Source organism: Rhinoraja longicauda, chromosome 15 (genome assembly GCF_053455715.1).
Source record: "Rhinoraja longicauda isolate Sanriku21f chromosome 15, sRhiLon1.1, whole genome shotgun sequence".
Lineage (NCBI taxonomy): Eukaryota > Metazoa > Chordata > Chondrichthyes > Rajiformes > Arhynchobatidae > Rhinoraja > Rhinoraja longicauda.
This window is the reverse complement of record NC_135967.1, coordinates 15,904,726-15,923,985: the sequence shown is the minus strand read 5'-3', so window position 1 is coordinate 15,923,985 and position 19,260 is coordinate 15,904,726. Positions and strand designations below refer to the sequence as shown.

The following is a 19,260-nucleotide window of genomic DNA, read 5'->3' as shown; positions in this document are numbered from 1 at the left end:
TCTCAGTCCTCCTTGGATTGTATTAAATGTTTAATTTAAGTCAAAGTGTTCACACCATTTCCTCACCCACTCTCTGCACCACATCTGCTCTGCAATTTGAATCATTGCAACAAACTCTCAACCCCTTTGCTTCATGCAGTTTGTGCATTTAAAGTAGCAGGGAGATTGTTTAAAACACAAACTGAACCTGAATATTGCAAAACGAAGTCAGTAATGCTGAGGTAGTGGTTAGTGTCGTGCAATGTTCAAGAGCCTGATGGTTGCTGAGAAGAAGCTGTTCTTGAACCTGGAAGTCGTGTCGCTTTTTCCCCAATGGTAGTAGCGATATGAGTGGGTGGCCAGGGTGGCATTGGTCCTTGATGATATTAGCTATCTCCCATAGATCCTTTCGGTGGTGGGGAGATCAATGACGGATTGGGCACCATTCTCTGTGGCCTCCTGCACTCTTGGGTGTTCGAGTTATGAACCAGGTTGAGGCAACTGGAGCAGAGGAGGTCTAGGGGTGACCTTATAGAAGATTGCAAGTGATGAGGGATGTAGATGACGTGGTCATGATCTTTCTCCCAGGTTAGGGTTGTCTAAAGGATATAGATTGAAGGTGAGAGGTGAAAGGTTTAAAAGGGATCCGTGGGTCAACTTTCACACAGAGTTTGGTTGGTTTATGGAACAAGGTGACAGAGAAGCTGTAGAAACAGGAACAGAGGCAATGATTAAAAGACTTTTCGACATGTACATGGATAGACAAGGTTTAGAGTGAGATACAAGGAATTGCAGATGCAGGTTTATACAAAAAAAGACAAAGTGCTGGAGTAACTCTGGGGGTCAGACAGCATCTCTGGAGAACATGGATAGGTAATGTTTTGGGTTGGAACCCTTTTTCAGACTTTAGAGGGAAATGGGGCTCGTTTAGATGGACATCTTGGTCGGCATGGACAAGTGGGGCCGAAGGGACTGTCTCTGTGCTGTACAACTCTGATTCTGACTCTAAACTCTTCGCCTTATGTGGTTTGTGCATTAAAACCAGCAGAGAGATTGTTTAAAAGAGAGTCTGACCTGCTCAACATGTCAGCAGTACATGTCTGGGGATCTGTCTTGAGCTGTCATTGCAAACATCAGCGTGTTTGAGCTCGAGTGCAAGAACGGATTTTGTTGACCACTGATGCACAGATGGATGGGTTGGAGATTAAATACTCACTGCGATCTGGCTGAGGGACGATCTGACAGAGCTCCACGAATCCAGCCGCCTGTCCAATATCACTGTAAACTTCATCTCAGGTTTTTGTAGGCTGCGTGAAACGAGTGAGAAACTATGTCAAATCAGTTTAACGGCGATTAGCAAAAAAGTTTCCCTTTCCCAAGAGTCATGAGATAATCAAGAATGTTTAGAATATAGAACAGTACAGCATAGGAACAGGTCCTCAGCCCACAATATCAGTGCTAAACATAAAGTTAAGACCAATTCTTATCCGCCTGCATGTGATCTATATGCCGCTATTCCCTACATGTCCATGTAACTAGCCAGTAGTCTCTTAAATACCACTATTGTATCTGTCTCCACCATCACCACTGGCATTGTGTTCCAGGCACCCACAACTCTTTGTATAAAAAAACTTGCACTGCATATCTCACTTAAACTTTGCCCCTTGCACCTTGAAACTATGCCCTCTAGTATTTGACCTTTCCAACCTGGGAAAAATGTTCTGTCTGTCTTCACTATCAAGATGCCTTTTTAATTGTCATATATACCTACAACAGAACAATGAAATTCCCACTTGCAGCAGCTTAACAGGTCTGTAAATGCAATAACACACAGATAATATATAATAATTTTTAAAAATTCACTAAATGAATAACCGCAATCCTAGCGCAAAATACCCAAGTCCTTGGTACCACCACATGCAAGATCATAGTTGCTGGGGTTGCCGCTGTGCAGTGTTCAAGAGCGTGGTGGGTGGTGAAAAGAAGCTGCTCTTAAACCTGGTGGTCCACGGAAACTGGCTTAATGATGGTCATAGAAAGGAGAGTGGTCAGACTTGGCCGGAGTTCCCTAGAGTTCAGCGTCTTTGAAACCTACAAGACTTGACAGGCTGGTGTGGGGAAGACAATTTCCCTGGATGAATTGGCATCACGGACACACAGTAAGTAACATCTGGACATATATATGGACAGGAAGGGTTTAAAGGTCTTGGGGCCAAATCAGGCAAATTAGACTGGCCTAATATGCCAACTTGGTCAGAATGGATAAGGTGGGCCAAAGGGCCTGATTTCGTGCAATACAGCTCTGTGACTCAATGGCATAATAGTTTTTCCTGCTCTTAATTTGTTTTGGTCGTATACACTTGTGAAAGAACAACACAGCTTCATGGTTTCATAAGTTCTAGGATCAGAATTAGGCCATTCGGCCCATCAAGTCTACTCTGCCATTCAATCATGGCCGATCTATCTGTTCCTCTCAACCCCATTCTCCTGCCTTCTCCCCATAACTCCTGATACCATACTAATCAAGAATCTGTCAATCTCCACCGTAAAAATATCCATTAACTTGGCCTCCACAGCCATCTGTTGCAATGAATTCCAGATTCACCACACTCTGACTAAAGAAATTCCTCCTCATCTCTTTTCTAAAAGTACATCCTTTTATTTTGAGGCTACGGCCTCTGGCCCTAGACTCTCCCACTGGTAGAAACATGCTCGCCACATCCACTCTATCCAGGCCTTTCGGTATCCGGTAAGTTTCAATGAGGTGCCACATCATCCCAATCTTCCGGTTGCATTTCATTGAAATGTTAATTCTCTGGATGCAAGACCAGTATTTGTTACCAACCCTAGTTGCCCAATGTTTAGTTTGAGTACAGTTTATTGTCACATGTACCAGGGCCCAGTGAAAAGCTTTTTATTGCGTGCTATTCATTTAGAGGAAAAACTATACATGATTATATTCGTCTCATTGGATCGTTGAGCAGCCAATGGGCCGAATGGCCTCCTTCTAGCCCAGTGCAATTATGTTTACATTGATGAGATCCTTCTCTGACTGCTGCCGCTGTGCTGGGCTGGCAGTCACCAAGGCTGGTGCCTCAGCCCCTTCCAGAGTCCGAGTCGAAGCATGTTCTGGTGGAATGTTCTCTATGGTCGGCCGTGTGACAGTAGTGGGTTATTGTCAACCAAAGTGCCTAGGAACTGGAATCTGCCCTCAGGAGAGAAAAGGAGGAGCACTGGACAGTGGACAGTGGCCACTCCATGTAAAAATTGATTTCCACAAACATTTTTTGGTGCAGAATGCTAATCTAGGCTCCAGATCTATGAACATAGAATAGTATAGCACAGGAACAGTGTCTGTGCCGAACATGATGCCAAGGCCAACTCCTATCTGTCCAACTACATGTAATTCATATCCCTCCATTCCCTGCATATCCATGTACCTATCCAAAAGCCTCTCAATCATATCTGACTCCACCATGATCCCGGGCAGTGTTCCAGTCCCCACCACTCTCTGCCCAAAAAAACTTGCCTCTTACATCTCTTTTAAACTTTGCCCCTCTTACCTTAAAGCTTTGCGCTCGAGTCTTTAACATTTCACCCTGGGAACATGGTTCTGACTGTCCACCGTATCTATGCCTCTCCTAATTGCATGTACTTCTGTGGAGCTGTGAAAGCAAACGCACAAAGTGCTGGAGTAACTCAGCAGTTTAGACAGCATCGCTGGAGGAAATGGACAGGTGATGTTCGGAGTTGGGACCCAGCCTCAGACCCGACTAGAAACGTCACCTATCCATGTTCTCTAGAGATGCTGCCTGAACTGCTGAGTTACTCCAGCACTTTGTGGGTTTTTTTTGTACAACCAGCATCTGCAGTTCCTTGAGTGTTTGTGGAACAGTGCTCCAGTGTAGGGTACAGAAGAGGAGAGATGGATGGAACACTTGGTATGCTCCAGTGCGTACCTTGAAACGGCAGCCAGGTACGCAAGGGCCTGTGTCACAGCCTCAGGCGGAACAGCACCAAAGCTGGGGTACTCTGGAAAGGTTAGAATCGACGCACCTTCTTTACTCTGCCCGCCTGGGGAAGACAACAGCAAGTGTCAGTACAGCATCTACACTTCACGGCACAGCAGACAATTAGTTTAGTTTACAGACACAGCATGGAAACAGGCCCTTCGACCCACCGAGTCCAGGCCAACCGTCGATCACCCATTCACACCAGTTCTATGTTATCCCACTTTCTCAACCACTCCCGACACACTAGGGGAAATTTACAGAGGCAAAGTAACATACAGACCCACACAACTTTGGGATGTGGGAGGAAACCGGAGCACCCGGAGGAAACTCGTGCAGTCACATGGAAAGCATGCAAACTCTGCACAGAAAGCACCTGAGGTTGTGATCGAACCCGGGTCTCTGACACTGTGAGGCAGTAATGATGCCAATCAAATGTTGTTTTTGAAATCAGCCTGTCAACATTTATAACCACTACTGACATCATGTTGCCTGGATTAGATGCTATTAGTTATATGGAGAGGCTGGACTAATTTGGATTATCTGGATTGTCGGAGGCTGAGAGGAGACCAGATAGAAATATATAAAATTATGAGGCATATATAGTCAGCACCTTTTCCCCAGGATGGAAATGTCAAAGCCCAAAAGGCATAGCTTTAAGGTGAGAGGGGGAATATTCTAAAGGAAATGTGTGGGCGTCTGGGATGTGTTGCCAGGGGTGGTGGTGGAGGCAGATACGATTTAAGATAAGATTTAAGTGGCATTTAATAAATTATTAGATGGGCACAGGGAAATGCAAGGAATGGATGGATATGGATCATGTGCAGGCAGAGGGGATTAGTTTAATTTGGCATCATGCTAGCACAGACATTGTGGGCTGAAGGGCCTGTTCCTGTGCTGTACTGTTCGGTGTTCTACAACAATTGTGCCTGTGCCACTGCCAGTCTCACTGTTCCTGAACCTTTTACAATAATTTCTGTGAGCTTATATTCACATTGCTTCAACATGCGAAACAACGGTAGAGTTGCTGCCTTACAGCGCCAGAGACCTGGGTTTGATCCTGACTACGGGTGCTGTCTGTATGGAGTTCATACGTTCTCCCAGTGACCGCGTGGGTTTCTTCCCACATCCCAAAGATGTGCAGTTTGGTAGGTTAGTGGGCTTCTGTAAATTGTTCCTTGTGTGTCAGATAGTGCACGTGGTGAATGCTGGTCGGTGTGGACAGGGTGAGCCAAGTGGCCTGTTTAGCTGTATATCTTAAATCTCTAAAATACACATCCTAAGCACATGACATGACATGTCAGTGCTGAACATGATGTCAAATTAAACTAATCTCCTCTGCCTGCGCATAATCTACATCCCTCTATTCTATTTTATTTTTATTTTGCTTTGCTTTAAAAAACAATGAGACAGTAAACTGATAAAGCAGATTAATTGCTGATTACTTTGATAATCCCATCAGGCCTTCTGCCTTATTAACTAGTTAACCTATTATTAATGAGCTGCTGATCTCCAATGCTACAGAGTATCACATTTTGAAACAATAATCAAGCAGATAAGAGTCTGATATCACATTAATTTTTGGACAGCGCTCAGGTGGAGTCACTGATGCTTACCTGTGAGGAACACAAAATGTTTCTTCAGATGTTCACAGACGCTGTTTGCACTGATGGTCTCCGGAGCAAGATCCTCTGCAAGCAAGTGTACACATACCATAGTGAAAACGGGGACCATTCCTTACATCAGCTCAGCAACAACAACATGCATCAGTCTCAGAGCACTCCCAAGATTGTCAGCAAACAAGCTTTGAGACAGAGTTGCAGAGCGGCCTTGGGCTGAGGCTGTGTGTGTGGTTCACAGTATCATAGGGAGAGAGGGGGGGGAGAGGGGGCGGGAGGGAGAGGGGGGGGAGGGAGAGGGGGAGGGAGGGGAGAGGAGAGGGGAGGGGAGAGGGGGGATGGAGGGGAGAGGGGGGAGGGAGGGGAGAGGGGGGAGGGAGGGGGTGGAGAGGGGGAGGGAGGGGGTGGAGAGGGGGAGGGAGGGGTGGAGAGGGGGGAGGCGGGGGGAGAGGCGGGGGGAGAGGTGGGGGAGAAAGGGTAGAGAAACGGGAGAGAGGGGGGAGAGAGAAGGGAGGGAGGGAGGGAGGGAGAGGGGAGGGGGGAGAAAGGGGGTGGAGAGGGGGAGAGGAGGAGAATCAGGTCCTTTATCCACACCATCAACCACCATGGGTGGCAGAGGGGCGTAGCCGGTAGAGCCACTGCCGCTGTCTGTGTGGAGTTTGCAGAGGTTGATCATTGCCTCAGTAAAGGGCAGGACAGTCTTGAGGGGCTGAATAGTTTGCACATTTTCTACATTTCATTCAACTACTTTGTGATGAAGTTAAGTCGCGCCTCCGGTAAATATTAAATTGAGAAAGAACAGGTTTAACCCAGGGAATGTATTTACATCCTCCTGTGACACAGACACCAGACCCAACACCAGACTCGCTGCACGCCCCACCTGTACTAAACACAGATAAAGGCCAAGCTGGCCATCCGCGACTCACGGCGCCAGGCGGAAGAGGGCTCTGCCCGAGCCAGCTGCCTACCCCTTTTCCGGGGTTACATCCGCGCCCGGGTGGTGCTGGAGAGGGACTACGCGCTGTCCACGGGCACCCTGGAGGATTTCCGGGACCGCTGGGCACCGCGGGGGATTGGATGTATCCTGGATGGGGATTGTAATATAATTGTATAATAGTTTCAATTGGTATATTTGTTTGTATAGTATTCTGGTGGTGGGTTCTGTTTTGGTTTTATTGTATTGTATATATTATTTTAATATTTGAATAAATATTTTTGATTTAAATATTAAAAAAACCCACAGATAGGACTTTCCCACAGATAGTCCTAGCAGGACTTTCATATGAAGAAAGACTGGATAGACTAGGCTTATACTTTCTGGAATTTAGAAGACTGAGGGGGGATCTTATTGAAACATATAAAATTCTTAAGGGGTTGGAGAGGCTAGATGCGGGAAGATTGTTCCCGATGTTGGGGAAGTCCAGAACCAGGGGTCACAGCTTAAGGATAAGGGGGAAGTCTTTTAGGACCAAGATGAGAAAACATTTCTTCACACAGAGAGTGGTGAGTCTGTGGAATTCTCTGCCACAGAAGGTAGTTGAGGCCAGTTCATTGGCTATATTTAAGAGGGAGTTAGATGTGGCCCTTGTGGCTAAAGGGATCAGGGGGTATGGAGAGAAGGCAGGTACAGGTTACTGAGCTGGATGATCAGCCATGATCATATTGAATGGCGGTGCAGGCTCGAAGGGCCGAATGGCCTACTCCTGCATCTATTTTCTATGTTTCTATGTTTCTATAAACAGCTCGTCTTGTCAATTGTTTTATAAAAAAACAGGTCAACCTTTCATCCTTGGAAGATGAAGACAGAGGCCACAACAGGGCAAACAATCACATTTAGGGATGACCAAAAAGCTCCAAAATGGAGGAATGGAGTAAGAGATTATGGTAGAAAGCCTTGCCTGTAAATGGGATGGGAATTTTAAACTATGAATGATGGAGTCATTTCCAAGGATGTTGCCAGGACTAGAGGGTCTGAGCTATTGGGAGGGGTTGAGTCGGCTGGGACTCTATTCATTGGAGCTCAGGAGAATGAGGGGTAATCTTATTGAGGTGTATAAAATCATGAGGGGGAATAGATCAGGTAGATGCACAGTCTCTTGCCCAGAGTACGTGCCCACACACAAAGTGCTGGAGTAATCAGCTAGTCAGGTAGTATCTCTGGGGAACATGGATACATGACATGTTGAGGTTACTATATATTTTCAGAACCTGCAGAGTTTAACTAACCAGACCTAACTTTGCAACTCGAATTAGACACCCAATCCATTACGTAAACTGAATTTCCAAGAATTAATATTCAATGTGCATGTAACTGACTGATCAAACCTGCTGACCTACAGGGTCATTCAGTAAGAACTGAGCATCACTCTTAAGAGTCACACAGCACAGAAACAGACCCTTCGGCCCAACTTGTTCATGCCCACCATGACGCCCTATCTAAGGTAGTTCTATTTGTCTGCATTTGATGCACCTCCCTCTAAACCTTTCCTATCCATGTGCCTGTCCAGGAGATTTTTAAATGTTGTTATGTTACCTGTCTCAACTACCACCTCTGGCACCTTGTTCCAGACACACAACACCCTCTGTGTGAAAAAATTGTCCCTCAGATTCCTATTACATCTTTCCTCTCACCTTAAATTTATACCCTCTCATTTTTGATTCCTCTGCTCCAGGTAAAAGACTCTTATGCATTCACCCTATCTGTTCCCCTCATGATTTTATACACCTTTATAAGATCACTCTTCAGCCTCCTGTGCTCCAAGGAATAAAGTCCTAGCCCGCTCAACTCCCTGTAGTTCAGGCCCTCAACTCCTGGCAGTTTACGAGGATGAAGTCAGGCCGAGAGCCAGAGCTACAAAGGGTGATGGGTGTATGGAACAAGCTGCCAAAGGAGGTAGTTGAGGCAGGTACTAAACATAGAAAATAGGTGCATGAGGCAATTTGGCCCTTCGAGCCAGCACCGCCATTCATTGTGATCTTGGCTGATCCTCCACAATCAGTAACCTGTGCCTGCCATCTCCCCATGTCCCTTGATTCCACTAGCCCATAAAGCTCTATTTAACTCTCTTTTAAATTCATCCAGTGAATTGGCCACCACTGCCTTCTGTGGCAGAGAATTCCACAAATTCATAACTCTCTGGGTGAAAACGTATCTTCTCACCTCAGTTTTAAATGGTCTCCCCTTTATTCTTAGACTGTGGCCCGGGGTTCTGGACTCCCCGAACATTGGGAACATTTTTCCTGCATCTAGCTTGTCCAGTACTTTTATAATTTTATACATCTCTATAAGATTCCCTCTCATCCTTCTAAACTCCAGTGAATACAAGCCAAGTCTTTCCAATCTTTCCTCATATGACAGTCCCTCCACCCCGGGGATTAACCTCGTGAACGTTCTCTGCACTGCCTCAAGGACGTCTTTCCTCAAATTAGGAGACCAAAACTGCACATAGTACTCCAGATGTGGTCTCACCAGGGCCCTATACAACTGCAGAAGGACCCCTTTGCTCCTATACTCAAATCCTCTCGTTATGAAGGCCAACATGCCATTAGCTTTCTTCACTGCCTGCTGCACCTGCACGCTTACTTTCAGTGACTGGTATACAAGGACACCCAGGTTTTTTTGCTCTTCCCCTTTACCTAATCTCACACCATTGAGATAATAATCTGCCTCCTTGTTTTTGCCACCAAAGTGGATAACCTCACATTTATCTACATTATACTGCATCTGTCCACTCACTCAACCTATCCAAGTCATTCTGCAACCTCCTAACATTCTCTTCGCAGTTCACACTGCCACCCAGCTTTGTGTCATCTGCAAACTTGCTAGTGTTACTTCTAATTCCATCATTCAAATCATTAATATATATTGTAAATAGTTGCGGTCCCAGCACCGAGCCTTGCGGCACTCCACTCGCCACTGCCTGCCATTCTGCAAAGGACCCGTTTATTCCTACTCTTTGCTTCCTGTCTGCCAACCAATTCTCTCTCCATGTCAATACCCTACCCCCAATACCGTGTGCTCTAATTTTGATCACCATTCTCCCGTGTGGGACCTTATAAAAGGCTTTTTGAAAGTCTAGATACACTACATCCACTGGCTCTCCTTCATCCACTTTACATGTCATATCCTCAAAATTTTTTAGAAGATTAGTCAAGCAGGACTAATCCATGCTGACTTGGACCAATAATCTCTTCATAAATCCATGCTGACTTGGACCAATCCTTTTACTGCTATCCAAATGTGCCGTTATTTCCTCTTTAATAATTGACCCACCACCGATGTCAGGCTAACTGGTCTATAATTCCCCGTTTTCTCCCTTGCTCCTTTCTTGAAAAGTGGGATAACATTACCTACCCTCCAATCCACAGGAACTGATCCTGAATGTATAGAAACTTAAGAAAATGATCACCAATGCGTCCATGATTTCTAGAGCCACCTCCTTGAGTACCCTGGAATGCAGACCATCAGGCCCTGGAGATTTATCAGCCTTCAGTCCCATCAGTCTACCCAATACTATTTTGCGCTTAATGCAAATTTCTTTCAGTTCTTCTGTCTCCTGAGATCCCCTGTCCTCTAGTACATCTAGGAGATTGTCTGTGTCTTCCTTAGTGAAGACAGAGCCGAAATACCTATTCAACTCTTCTGCCATTTCCTTGTTACCCATAATAATTTCACCCGTTTCTGCTTTCAAGGGACCCACATTTGTCTTTACTAATCTTTTTCTCTTAATACACCTAAAGAAGCTTTTACTATCCTTCTTTATATTCTTGGCCAGCTTACTATCACAACATTTAAGAAACATTTAGACAGGTACATGGATAGGAGAGGCTCAGCAAAACATTCAACATGGTTTTGCATGGTAGTCTACTCTGGAAGGTTAGATTGCATGGGATCCAAGGGGAAATCAATGAATGGATAGAAAATTGACTTTATGGAAGGATGCAGAGGGTGATGGTGGAAGGTTGCTTCTCGGACTGGAAGCCTGTGACTAGTGTTGTGTCTCAGGGTTCAGTGCTGGGCCCGTTACTGTTTGTCATCTACATTACTGATTTGGATGAGAACATACATGGCATTAGCAAGTTTGCAGATGATACAAAAAAAATGGTGGTTTTGCAGATAGTGAAGATGGTTGTGAAAATTTGCACCAAGAGTAGGTGAATCGAGGACCAGAGGACATAGGTTTCAGGTGAAGGGAAATGACTTAATAGGAATCTGAGAGGTAACTTTTTCACACAAACGTTGGTGGGTGTATGAAACAAGCTGCCAGAGGAGGTTGTTAAGAAACAATTAGGCAGGTACAATGGATAGGACAGGTTTGGAGGGTTATAGACCAAATCCAGAAAGGTGGGACGAGTGTAGCTGGGACATGTTGGCCGGCGTGGGCAAGTTGTGCCGAAGGGCCTGTTTCCACACTGTATCGCTCACCAAGTTGGCATCGACCAGCGACCACCCCGTACACTATCATTATGCAACCTACAAGGGACGTTTTACAATCTTTACTGAAGCCAATTGACCTACAAACTTGTACGCCCTTGGCGTGTCAAAGGAAACTGCAGCACTGGGAGATAACCCACACAATCATAGGGAGAATGTACAAACTCCTTACAGACAGCACCCGTAGTCAGGATCAAACCTGGGTCTCTAGCGCTGTGCCCCTGTGCAATTCAATGTAGCTCTCTCGGTCTCTTGCTCTCTCTCTATGCTGGCATTTAGAGCTGGGTTTTGTAACTGAATCCATGTCAAAACCATCACTGTTCATCATCAATGCAGCAGGAGTGCCTCAGGATTTCTGTGTGTGATCAGTTGAGCAGAGATATAACACAGTTGGTGATGGTGATTCACAATACCCTGCTGTACACATTGCCCTGCAGCCTCTCCAATGTAATCCAAGCGAGTCAGTGATTTGAGGAAAAGTTTAGCTATTTACCAATTATTCATGTTGTGATACTCCCCATAAATCTTGTGCTTAGATGCATTAGGTACAAATGAGCAACTTCTCGGATCCTAAAATAAAACTGCTCCTATGTATGGGTTATGGGGAGAAGGCAGGAGAATGGGGTTGAGGGGGAAAAGTTGATCAGCCATGATTAAATGGCGGAATAAACTCAATAGGCCGAATGGCTTAGTTCTGCTCCTATGACTTATGAACTTATGAAAAACACATTGTAGATCTGCACCAAGTAAGAATGTTATTGTTCATATGACAAATAACCAATTGACTCGAGATGTGTGGTCACTACACTCAACAACAAGCATGGCCCAGATACATTAAAAGGGCTAATTTGTGTTCTGCGACACTTGTCGATTGGTTTTAATGAGAGCACGGGGAGGCAGGGACGTGACTCACGCCTTGCCCAATCCATGAAGTAAATTGCTGGACCCAACCCGAACCATTCCCACACAAAACAATGTTCACAGTCTGTTCACCGTGACTGGGCCCTTCCCAGAAACTACACAGCATTAAACTGGTTACATCACAGGTGCTGAATGCCAATTCACCAGATATCAACCCTTGTTTGTCATTCAACAGTTTTATCATAGATTTCCATTTACTTATCTCAAAACTTTTATCTGTAAACAATGTACAAATAGTTACACACCCAATGTCCTGATGATTGTGCCATTGACCAGATGGTTCCACCCTGTCTGTCCCTGCCTGCCGCAGTTGTCTTACATGCAGAGGTTATGGTGTTGTTTTCCTCTGTGACCTATTTGGTCACTGGATTCTCCCAGCTGCTCTCCAACCAAGGAGAAAGTAGATCTCAACAACAACCATTCAGGAGGTTAACAAACTTCAGAAGCAGCCCATCGCAAGGTGGACGAGGAACAGGGAATTGTCCCCGGTCTCCTCGCTCAGTAGCTGGAGATCTTTCAATTAACACCTCATCGTGGGAGATCTGGAGAAAATCTGGAGAGTATCACACAAAGCTTTACCGCACTTCAGAGGGTTAGTTGGAGTCATGCAGCACACAGAAACAGGCCACTCAGCCCAACCTGTCCATGCTGATCAAGATGCCACATCTAAGGACAGCATGGTGGCGCAGCGGTAGATTTGCTGCCTTACAGTGAATGCAGCGCCGGAGACCCGGGTTCGATCCCGACTACGGGTGCTGTCTGTACTGAGTTTGTACGTTCTCCCCGTGACCTGCGTGGGCTTTCTCCAAGATCTTCGGTTTCCTCCCACACTCCAATGGCGTACAGGTTTGTAGGTTAATTGGCTTGGTAAATGTAAAAAAATTGTCCCTAGTGGGTATAGGATAGTGTTGTGCAGGGATCGCTGGTCAGCACGGACCCAGTGGGCCGAAAGGGCCTGTTTCCGCACTGTATCTCTAAACTAAATTTGTAATATTTGTAATATTTGTCAGCAAAAAAGGCTCAAAGTACTGGAGTAACCCAGCAGGTCAGACAGCATCTTTGAAAAACACACACACAGGTCAGAAAGAGTCTGAAGAAGGGTCCAGCCAGAAATCTCACCAATCCATGTTCTCTAGTGATGCTCCTGACCCGCTGAGTTAATCCAGCAGTTTGTCTTTTTTGTAAACCAGCATCTACAGTTCCTGATTTCTACAAATTTGCCTGCATTTGGCTCATATCCCTCTAAACCGTTCCTATCCATGTATCTGTCCAAATGTCCTTTTAATGTTCTTTTTGTACATGCTTCGACTATCTCACTGGCAGCTCGTTCCATATATCCCCCACCCTCTGTGTGAAAAAGTTGCCCCTCAGGTTCCTATTAAATCTTTCTCCTCTCACCTTAAATCTATACCCTCTCATTTTTGATTCCCTACTCTGGGTAAAAGATTTGGTGCATTCACCTTATTTATTCCCCTCATGGATTTATACACCTCTATAAGATCACCCATGATCGTCCTATGGTCCAAGTAATAACGTCTTAACCTGCCCAACCAACCTCTCCCCATAGATCAGGCACTTGAATCCTGGCAACATCCTCGTAAACCTTCTCTGCTCTCTTTAAAACTATAAAGTTGGAAAGTGCTTTGGAGCATTTCCAGGTGTGTGACATTGTGGGCATTAACTATATGTTAAAGGACTTGGAAGTGATGATGCAGGCTTCCCAGAGAGTTAACTTGCAAGTCAAATTGGTAGTAAGGAAGACAAATGCACTGCTATTGTTTACTTTGAGAGGACTAGAATATAAAAACGGGGATGTAATGCTGAGGCTTTATCAAGCAGTTTTGGACCCCATGTCCGAGGAAGGATATACTGGCGTTGGAGAGGGTCCAGAGGTGGTTTACGAGAATGATTCCAGGAATAATTGGGTTAATGTGGTTGAGTGTTTGACGGTATTGGGCCTGTACTCGCTGGAGTTTAGAAGGATGAGGGGAGACCTCATTGAAACGTACAGAATAGTGAAAGGCCTGGATAGAGTGGATGTGGAGAGGATGTTTTCACCAGTGGGAGAATCTAGGACCAGAGACCATAGCCTCAGAATAAAGGTCGTACCTTCAGAAAGGAGATGAGGAAGAATTTCTTTAGTCAAAGGTGGTGAATCTGTGGAATTTATTGCCACAGACTACTGTGGAAGCCAAGTCAATGGCTATTTTAAAGGTGCAGATTGACAGCTTCGTGATTAGTAAGGGTGTCAGGATTGTTGGGCGGAGGCAGGAGAATGGGGTTGAGAAGAAAAGATAGCCATGATTAAATGGTGGAGTAGACTTGATGGGCTGAATAGCCTAATTCTGCTCCTAAAACCTATGGACATGAAATATGGGGATGTACAATCTGTACAATTTCACAGTGTTTGAGATACAAGGAACTGCTAATGCTGGTTTACGCACTGTCTTTCTTTACAATGTTTGTCAGGCTGCGTGATCAGGCAATATTTCACACTGTAGAAGCAAACAGCCAGTGGTATTGGTTTGGGTTTATTATTGTCACGTGTATCGAGTTACAGTGAAAAGCTTTGTTTGCCTGCTACCCAATCAACTCCTACTATACATGAGTACAATCAGGCCACACACAGATACAACAGGGAGTGCAAAGGTAAAAATGCCAGAGTGCAGAATATAGTGTTGCAGCATTGCAATGTTATGGTTCCAGAGGAAAAAGTCCAATATCTGCACTGAGGTAGGTTGGAAGATCGGGACTGTAACCCAGCTTATGGGAGGACTGTTCAGTAGTCTGATAAGAGATGGGAAGAAGCTTCTCACTAAAAGAAAATTTCACCTGCAAGATTCATTCCTAAAATACTCATAGTGAATGCCCCTACTCATGGATCTGTACCTAGATAAAAGACAATTCCCATGCCACAACAAGCTAGCTTAGTTTATTTTATTTTATTTTATTGTCACATGTACAATGAAAACGTTTTTTGGTCGCGTACTACCCAGTCAGCGGAAAGACTATACATCATTACAACCAAGCCATCCACAGTGCACAGATACAGGATAAAGGGAATAATGTTCACTGCAATGTATAGTCCAGTAAAATCTGATTAAAGATCGTCCGAGGGTCTTCAATGAGGTAGATGGGAGATGAGTGCCACTCTCTAGTTGGTGATAGGATGGTTCAGTTGCATGATAACAGCTGGGAAGAAACTGTCCCTGAATCAGGAGCTGTGCATTTTCACACATCTGTACCTCTTGCCTGATGGGAGAGGGGAGAAGAGGGAGTGACCGGGATGAGAGTAGTGCTTGATTATGCTGGTGGCCTTGCTGAAGCAGCGTGGTGTAGATGGAGTCAATGGAAGGGAGGTTGATGTACGTGATGGTCAGGGTGGCATCTATAATTCTTTGCCATTTTAATTACATTGTATTGAAATGGGCATGGTGGTGGGGAGAGGAGCTAGCTGAGAGAGAGGGAGCAGTGATGAACAGTTGCCTTTCTGACTGGAGAGATGTAGACATTAGTGCTCCCCATCGCTCATCAGAATTGTTGCACCTTAATAGTATAGCACAGGATAAGATTTCAAAGCTAGCAGATGATGCAGAACTCTGAAGTGTTGTGAAAAACACGGCAACACGTGCCAAGGCAAGGAGAAACAGTGGCAAAGCACACATAATTCAGTGCTGTAAAGTGTGAAGCAATGGCAGATGGAATGAGCCTGTGCAAACAAATGACACAATTTTACAAGAATTGTAGGAACAGAGACTTTGATCAAGAGCACACAATCCTTGAAAGTGTCTGGGCAGGTTGGGAATCCCATACAGATAACTTGTGTGAAATCCGTAGCTCCCAGTGAGGGAATGTTGGAATCACAGGACATGGAAACAGGTCCATTGATCACCCATTTACACTAACCCTATCTTAATCCAGAACAGAAACAAGGAGCTGCAGATGCTGGATTACAACAAAAAAACCACACAATGTGCTGGAGTAACTCAGTGGGCCAAGTAGTATCCCTGTGGATGACGTTTCAGATCGGGGCCCTTCTTCTGACAATCGGAAAGGTCCTATCCATGTTCACAGGTGATGTTGCCTGACCCGCTGAGTTACTCCAGCACTTTGTGCTTACCTTAATCTAACTGCTTTACTCCCCACATTGCCATCAACTCCCCCCCGATTCTACCGCTCACCTACACAACAGGTATAGAGGCCAATAATCCACCCGTGTCTTTGGGAGGCAGGAGGAAACCGAAGCACCCAGGGGGAATCATGTTTACAGGGAGAACATGAAAACTCCACACAGACAGCACTGACATCAGGTATGAACCTGAATCTTTGGGGCTATGAAGCAGCAGCTACAAGTGCAGCACCTCTCCCCACTCCCCTCTCTTCGCTATGCCCCACCTAAATTGGCACCCATTTCTCCCCTCCCACCTACCTCTGACTTCACAATTCGAGGTCTTCTATCCTTATCTCACACCTTTTGTCTTTACATCTGTGGCCCTTGCCCAACCATCCGCCTATCCCCCCCCCCCCCCTCACCTGTATCCACCTATCACTCACCAGGCTCTATCCTGCACCCACCTCTCTTCCAGCTTTCTCCCCCCCCCCCCCCCCCCCCCAACCACAATCACGTTCTCTAGCAATGCTACCTGACCAGTTAGGTTACACAAGCACCCCGTGTCTTTTTTTGTAACTCAGCATTTCCAGCTTTTCCAGTTTGAGTTACTCTAGCACTTTGTGTCTATCCGGTATATACCAGCATTTGCAGTTCTTTTCTACACATTCTGCCTATCTCTCGTTCTGCTAACACTGGTTGAAACTCAACTAAAATAGTATTTGATTGTGGACCCAACAACTTTGAAAGGACCTGGCGCTTAGAGGTTGGCGCTGATATTGAGCTGACTGTGTGGAGCAACCGGTGAGGTTGGATTTTGGACGAGGAACATTTTTAAAAAAACACTAGAATATGAAAATGCGAGGACAATTTGCTGATAACTGTGTCATAATACTTGGAACAGTACAGTGGAGAAACGGGCACTTTGGTTCATAATGTCTGTGTTGCACATGATGGCAAGATAAACTAATCTCCTCTGCCTACACACGATCCATATCTGTCTATTCCCTGCATATCCATGTGCCTATTTAAAAACCTCTTCAATGCCACTGTCATATCTGCCTCCACCACCAAACCTGGCAGCACGTTCCAGGCGCCCCCTACTGAAAACCTTGTTAAAAAAAACTTGCCCCTCTTGCCTTAAAGTTCTGCCCTCTAATCTTTTTTTTCCATTTCCATCCTGGGAAAAAGATTCTGACTGTCTTCCTTATCAATGCCTCTTGTAACTTTATAAACTTCCATCAGGTCTGCCCTCATCCTCAGGCACTTGAGAGAAAGCAATTTCAGTTTGTCTTTTTTTTGCTTTTAGCTAAAATTCTCTGAATAAGGCAGCATTCTGGCACCCCTCCTCTGCACCCTCTCCAAAGCCTCCACATCCTTCCCGTAATGAGGGCGACTAGAACTACTTCAAATACATTGACTCACTTAAGACTAGCAAGTGAGCAGGAGAAGACACATGGAGTAGAATGGGTGAGACGACACAGTCATTTACTAAGAATAGAATAGCAGTGGGAAGCTGATAAATACTAGTAAACAGAACAAATAGAAGGGCAAGTTTCAAGTCAACTTTACAAGCAAAATGTTTACAAGCAATAGTTGTAGAACTATTGTAACGCAGATTTGTAGGATAGAGCTATTGTACGGGTGTTCACTAATCGGCTTGGGCCGAAGGGCCTCTTTTCACGCTGTATCTCTAAATTAAACTAAAAGGTATATGGAATGACATTGAGAACTCCAAATGTGTGCATCAGAAACACACAAAGGGCCCAGAAAACATCTTGCCCTATCTCAATGGTTTAATGGTGCTTTATTGGGCTATTGAGCTGCAGCCGAAGAGATGCTGCCTTGCAGTGCCAGAGACCCAGCTACCATCCTGATTACAGGTGCTGTGTGCACAGAATTTGCACATTGTCCCCGGGACTTTTCTCCGGAAGCTCCGTTTTACCTCCACACTCCAAAGATGTGCAGGTTTGTAGGCTAATTGGCTTGGTAAAATTGTAAATTGTCCCTAGTGTTTGGACTCAGTGGGCCAAAGTGCCTGTTTCTGCACTGTATCTCTAAACAAAACTAAACTTTGGCGAGATCAAGGTTGGACAAGGTTTTGTTTCTGTACTCAAGGGATGCCTTGCTTGGAGTCAGTCCAGTGGGGCAGTTTCACTGGAGGTCTGCCCTGTGCTGAGAGGATGATTACAACTGGCCAGAGCTCCTCGGTGTATAAAAGAATGAGATGTGATCTCCTCAACAGGTAAAAGGATGCTTCCTGAGATTGGTCAGAATGGAATCAGCATAAGGAATCAGTCATCCAAATATGAAATGGAAGGATAGGAGTTAATTGCAGTTAGATAAGTTTTAGTCATCATGTTCGGTACAGACATTGTGGGCTGAAGGGCCTGCTCTATGTTCTCCAAAATTAGGATTTTTTTTCCTGCAGAGAATGTAAATCTTTGGGATTCTCTAACCATGAGATTCTCAGTCAGAGTATAAACATGGCTACAGTTGGTCCTTTGTGGGATCAAGGAAGAAGGATTCAGAGCCGAAACGTCACTCTCCTTTTTCTGCAGAGATGCTGCCTGATCCGCTGAGTTACTCCAGCACATTGTGCCTGTCTTTTGGATCAAGGGACATGGGTATTGGGACAGTGCACAAGGTCAGCCCTGATTTGGTTGAATGGTGATTGAACATTGAACAGTACAGCACAGGAATAGGCTCTTTGGCCCACAATGTCTGTGTTGAAAAGGATGCAAGTTAAACTAACCTCCTCTGCCTTAATGTGATACCCCTCCATTCCCTGCATATCCATGTGCCTATCTAAGTCTCTTAAATGCCACAATTGTATCTGGCTCTATTACCACCCCTGGCACCTGCCACTATCGGTGTGTAAAAAAACTTGCCCGCACATCTCCTTTAAACTTTGCCCCTCTCACCTTAACGCTATGCCCTCTAGCAATCAACATTTCTACTCTGGGGAAACAAGGTTCAGACTGTCTATCCTATCTATGCCATTCATCATTTCATAAACTTTGATCAGGATGTTGGCTGAGATGCCAAGTGGCCTACTCTGACTAAAATGTATTTTGTTGTGATGGAACGTTAAACATAGAAAGAGCCAGCTGGTTTGTGCTGGTGTTAATACAGCAGTTTCACATTTGGTTAGCTCTGTTTCTTCATAGGTCCAGCAACCCAGGATCC

At 45.2% G+C, this 19,260-nt stretch overlaps 1 protein-coding gene across 2 annotated transcripts in view; it reads right to left on the bottom strand.

The window, feature by feature from the left end:
• The window catches only part of mcf2a (MCF.2 cell line derived transforming sequence a), an 81,442-nt gene that overhangs the window by 58,357 nt on the left and 3,825 nt on the right, over positions 1 to 19,260 (bottom strand). For both annotated transcript variants that reach the window (XM_078412219.1, XM_078412218.1), the window contains exons 2-4: positions 5,606 to 5,680; positions 3,939 to 4,053; positions 1,196 to 1,286 (exon numbers count right to left, since the gene is read on the bottom strand). In XM_078412219.1, the coding sequence (XP_078268345.1) occupies positions 1,196 to 1,286; positions 3,939 to 4,053; positions 5,606 to 5,680 (281 nt within the window). The remainder of the gene's footprint in view (positions 1 to 1,195; positions 1,287 to 3,938; positions 4,054 to 5,605; positions 5,681 to 19,260) is intronic.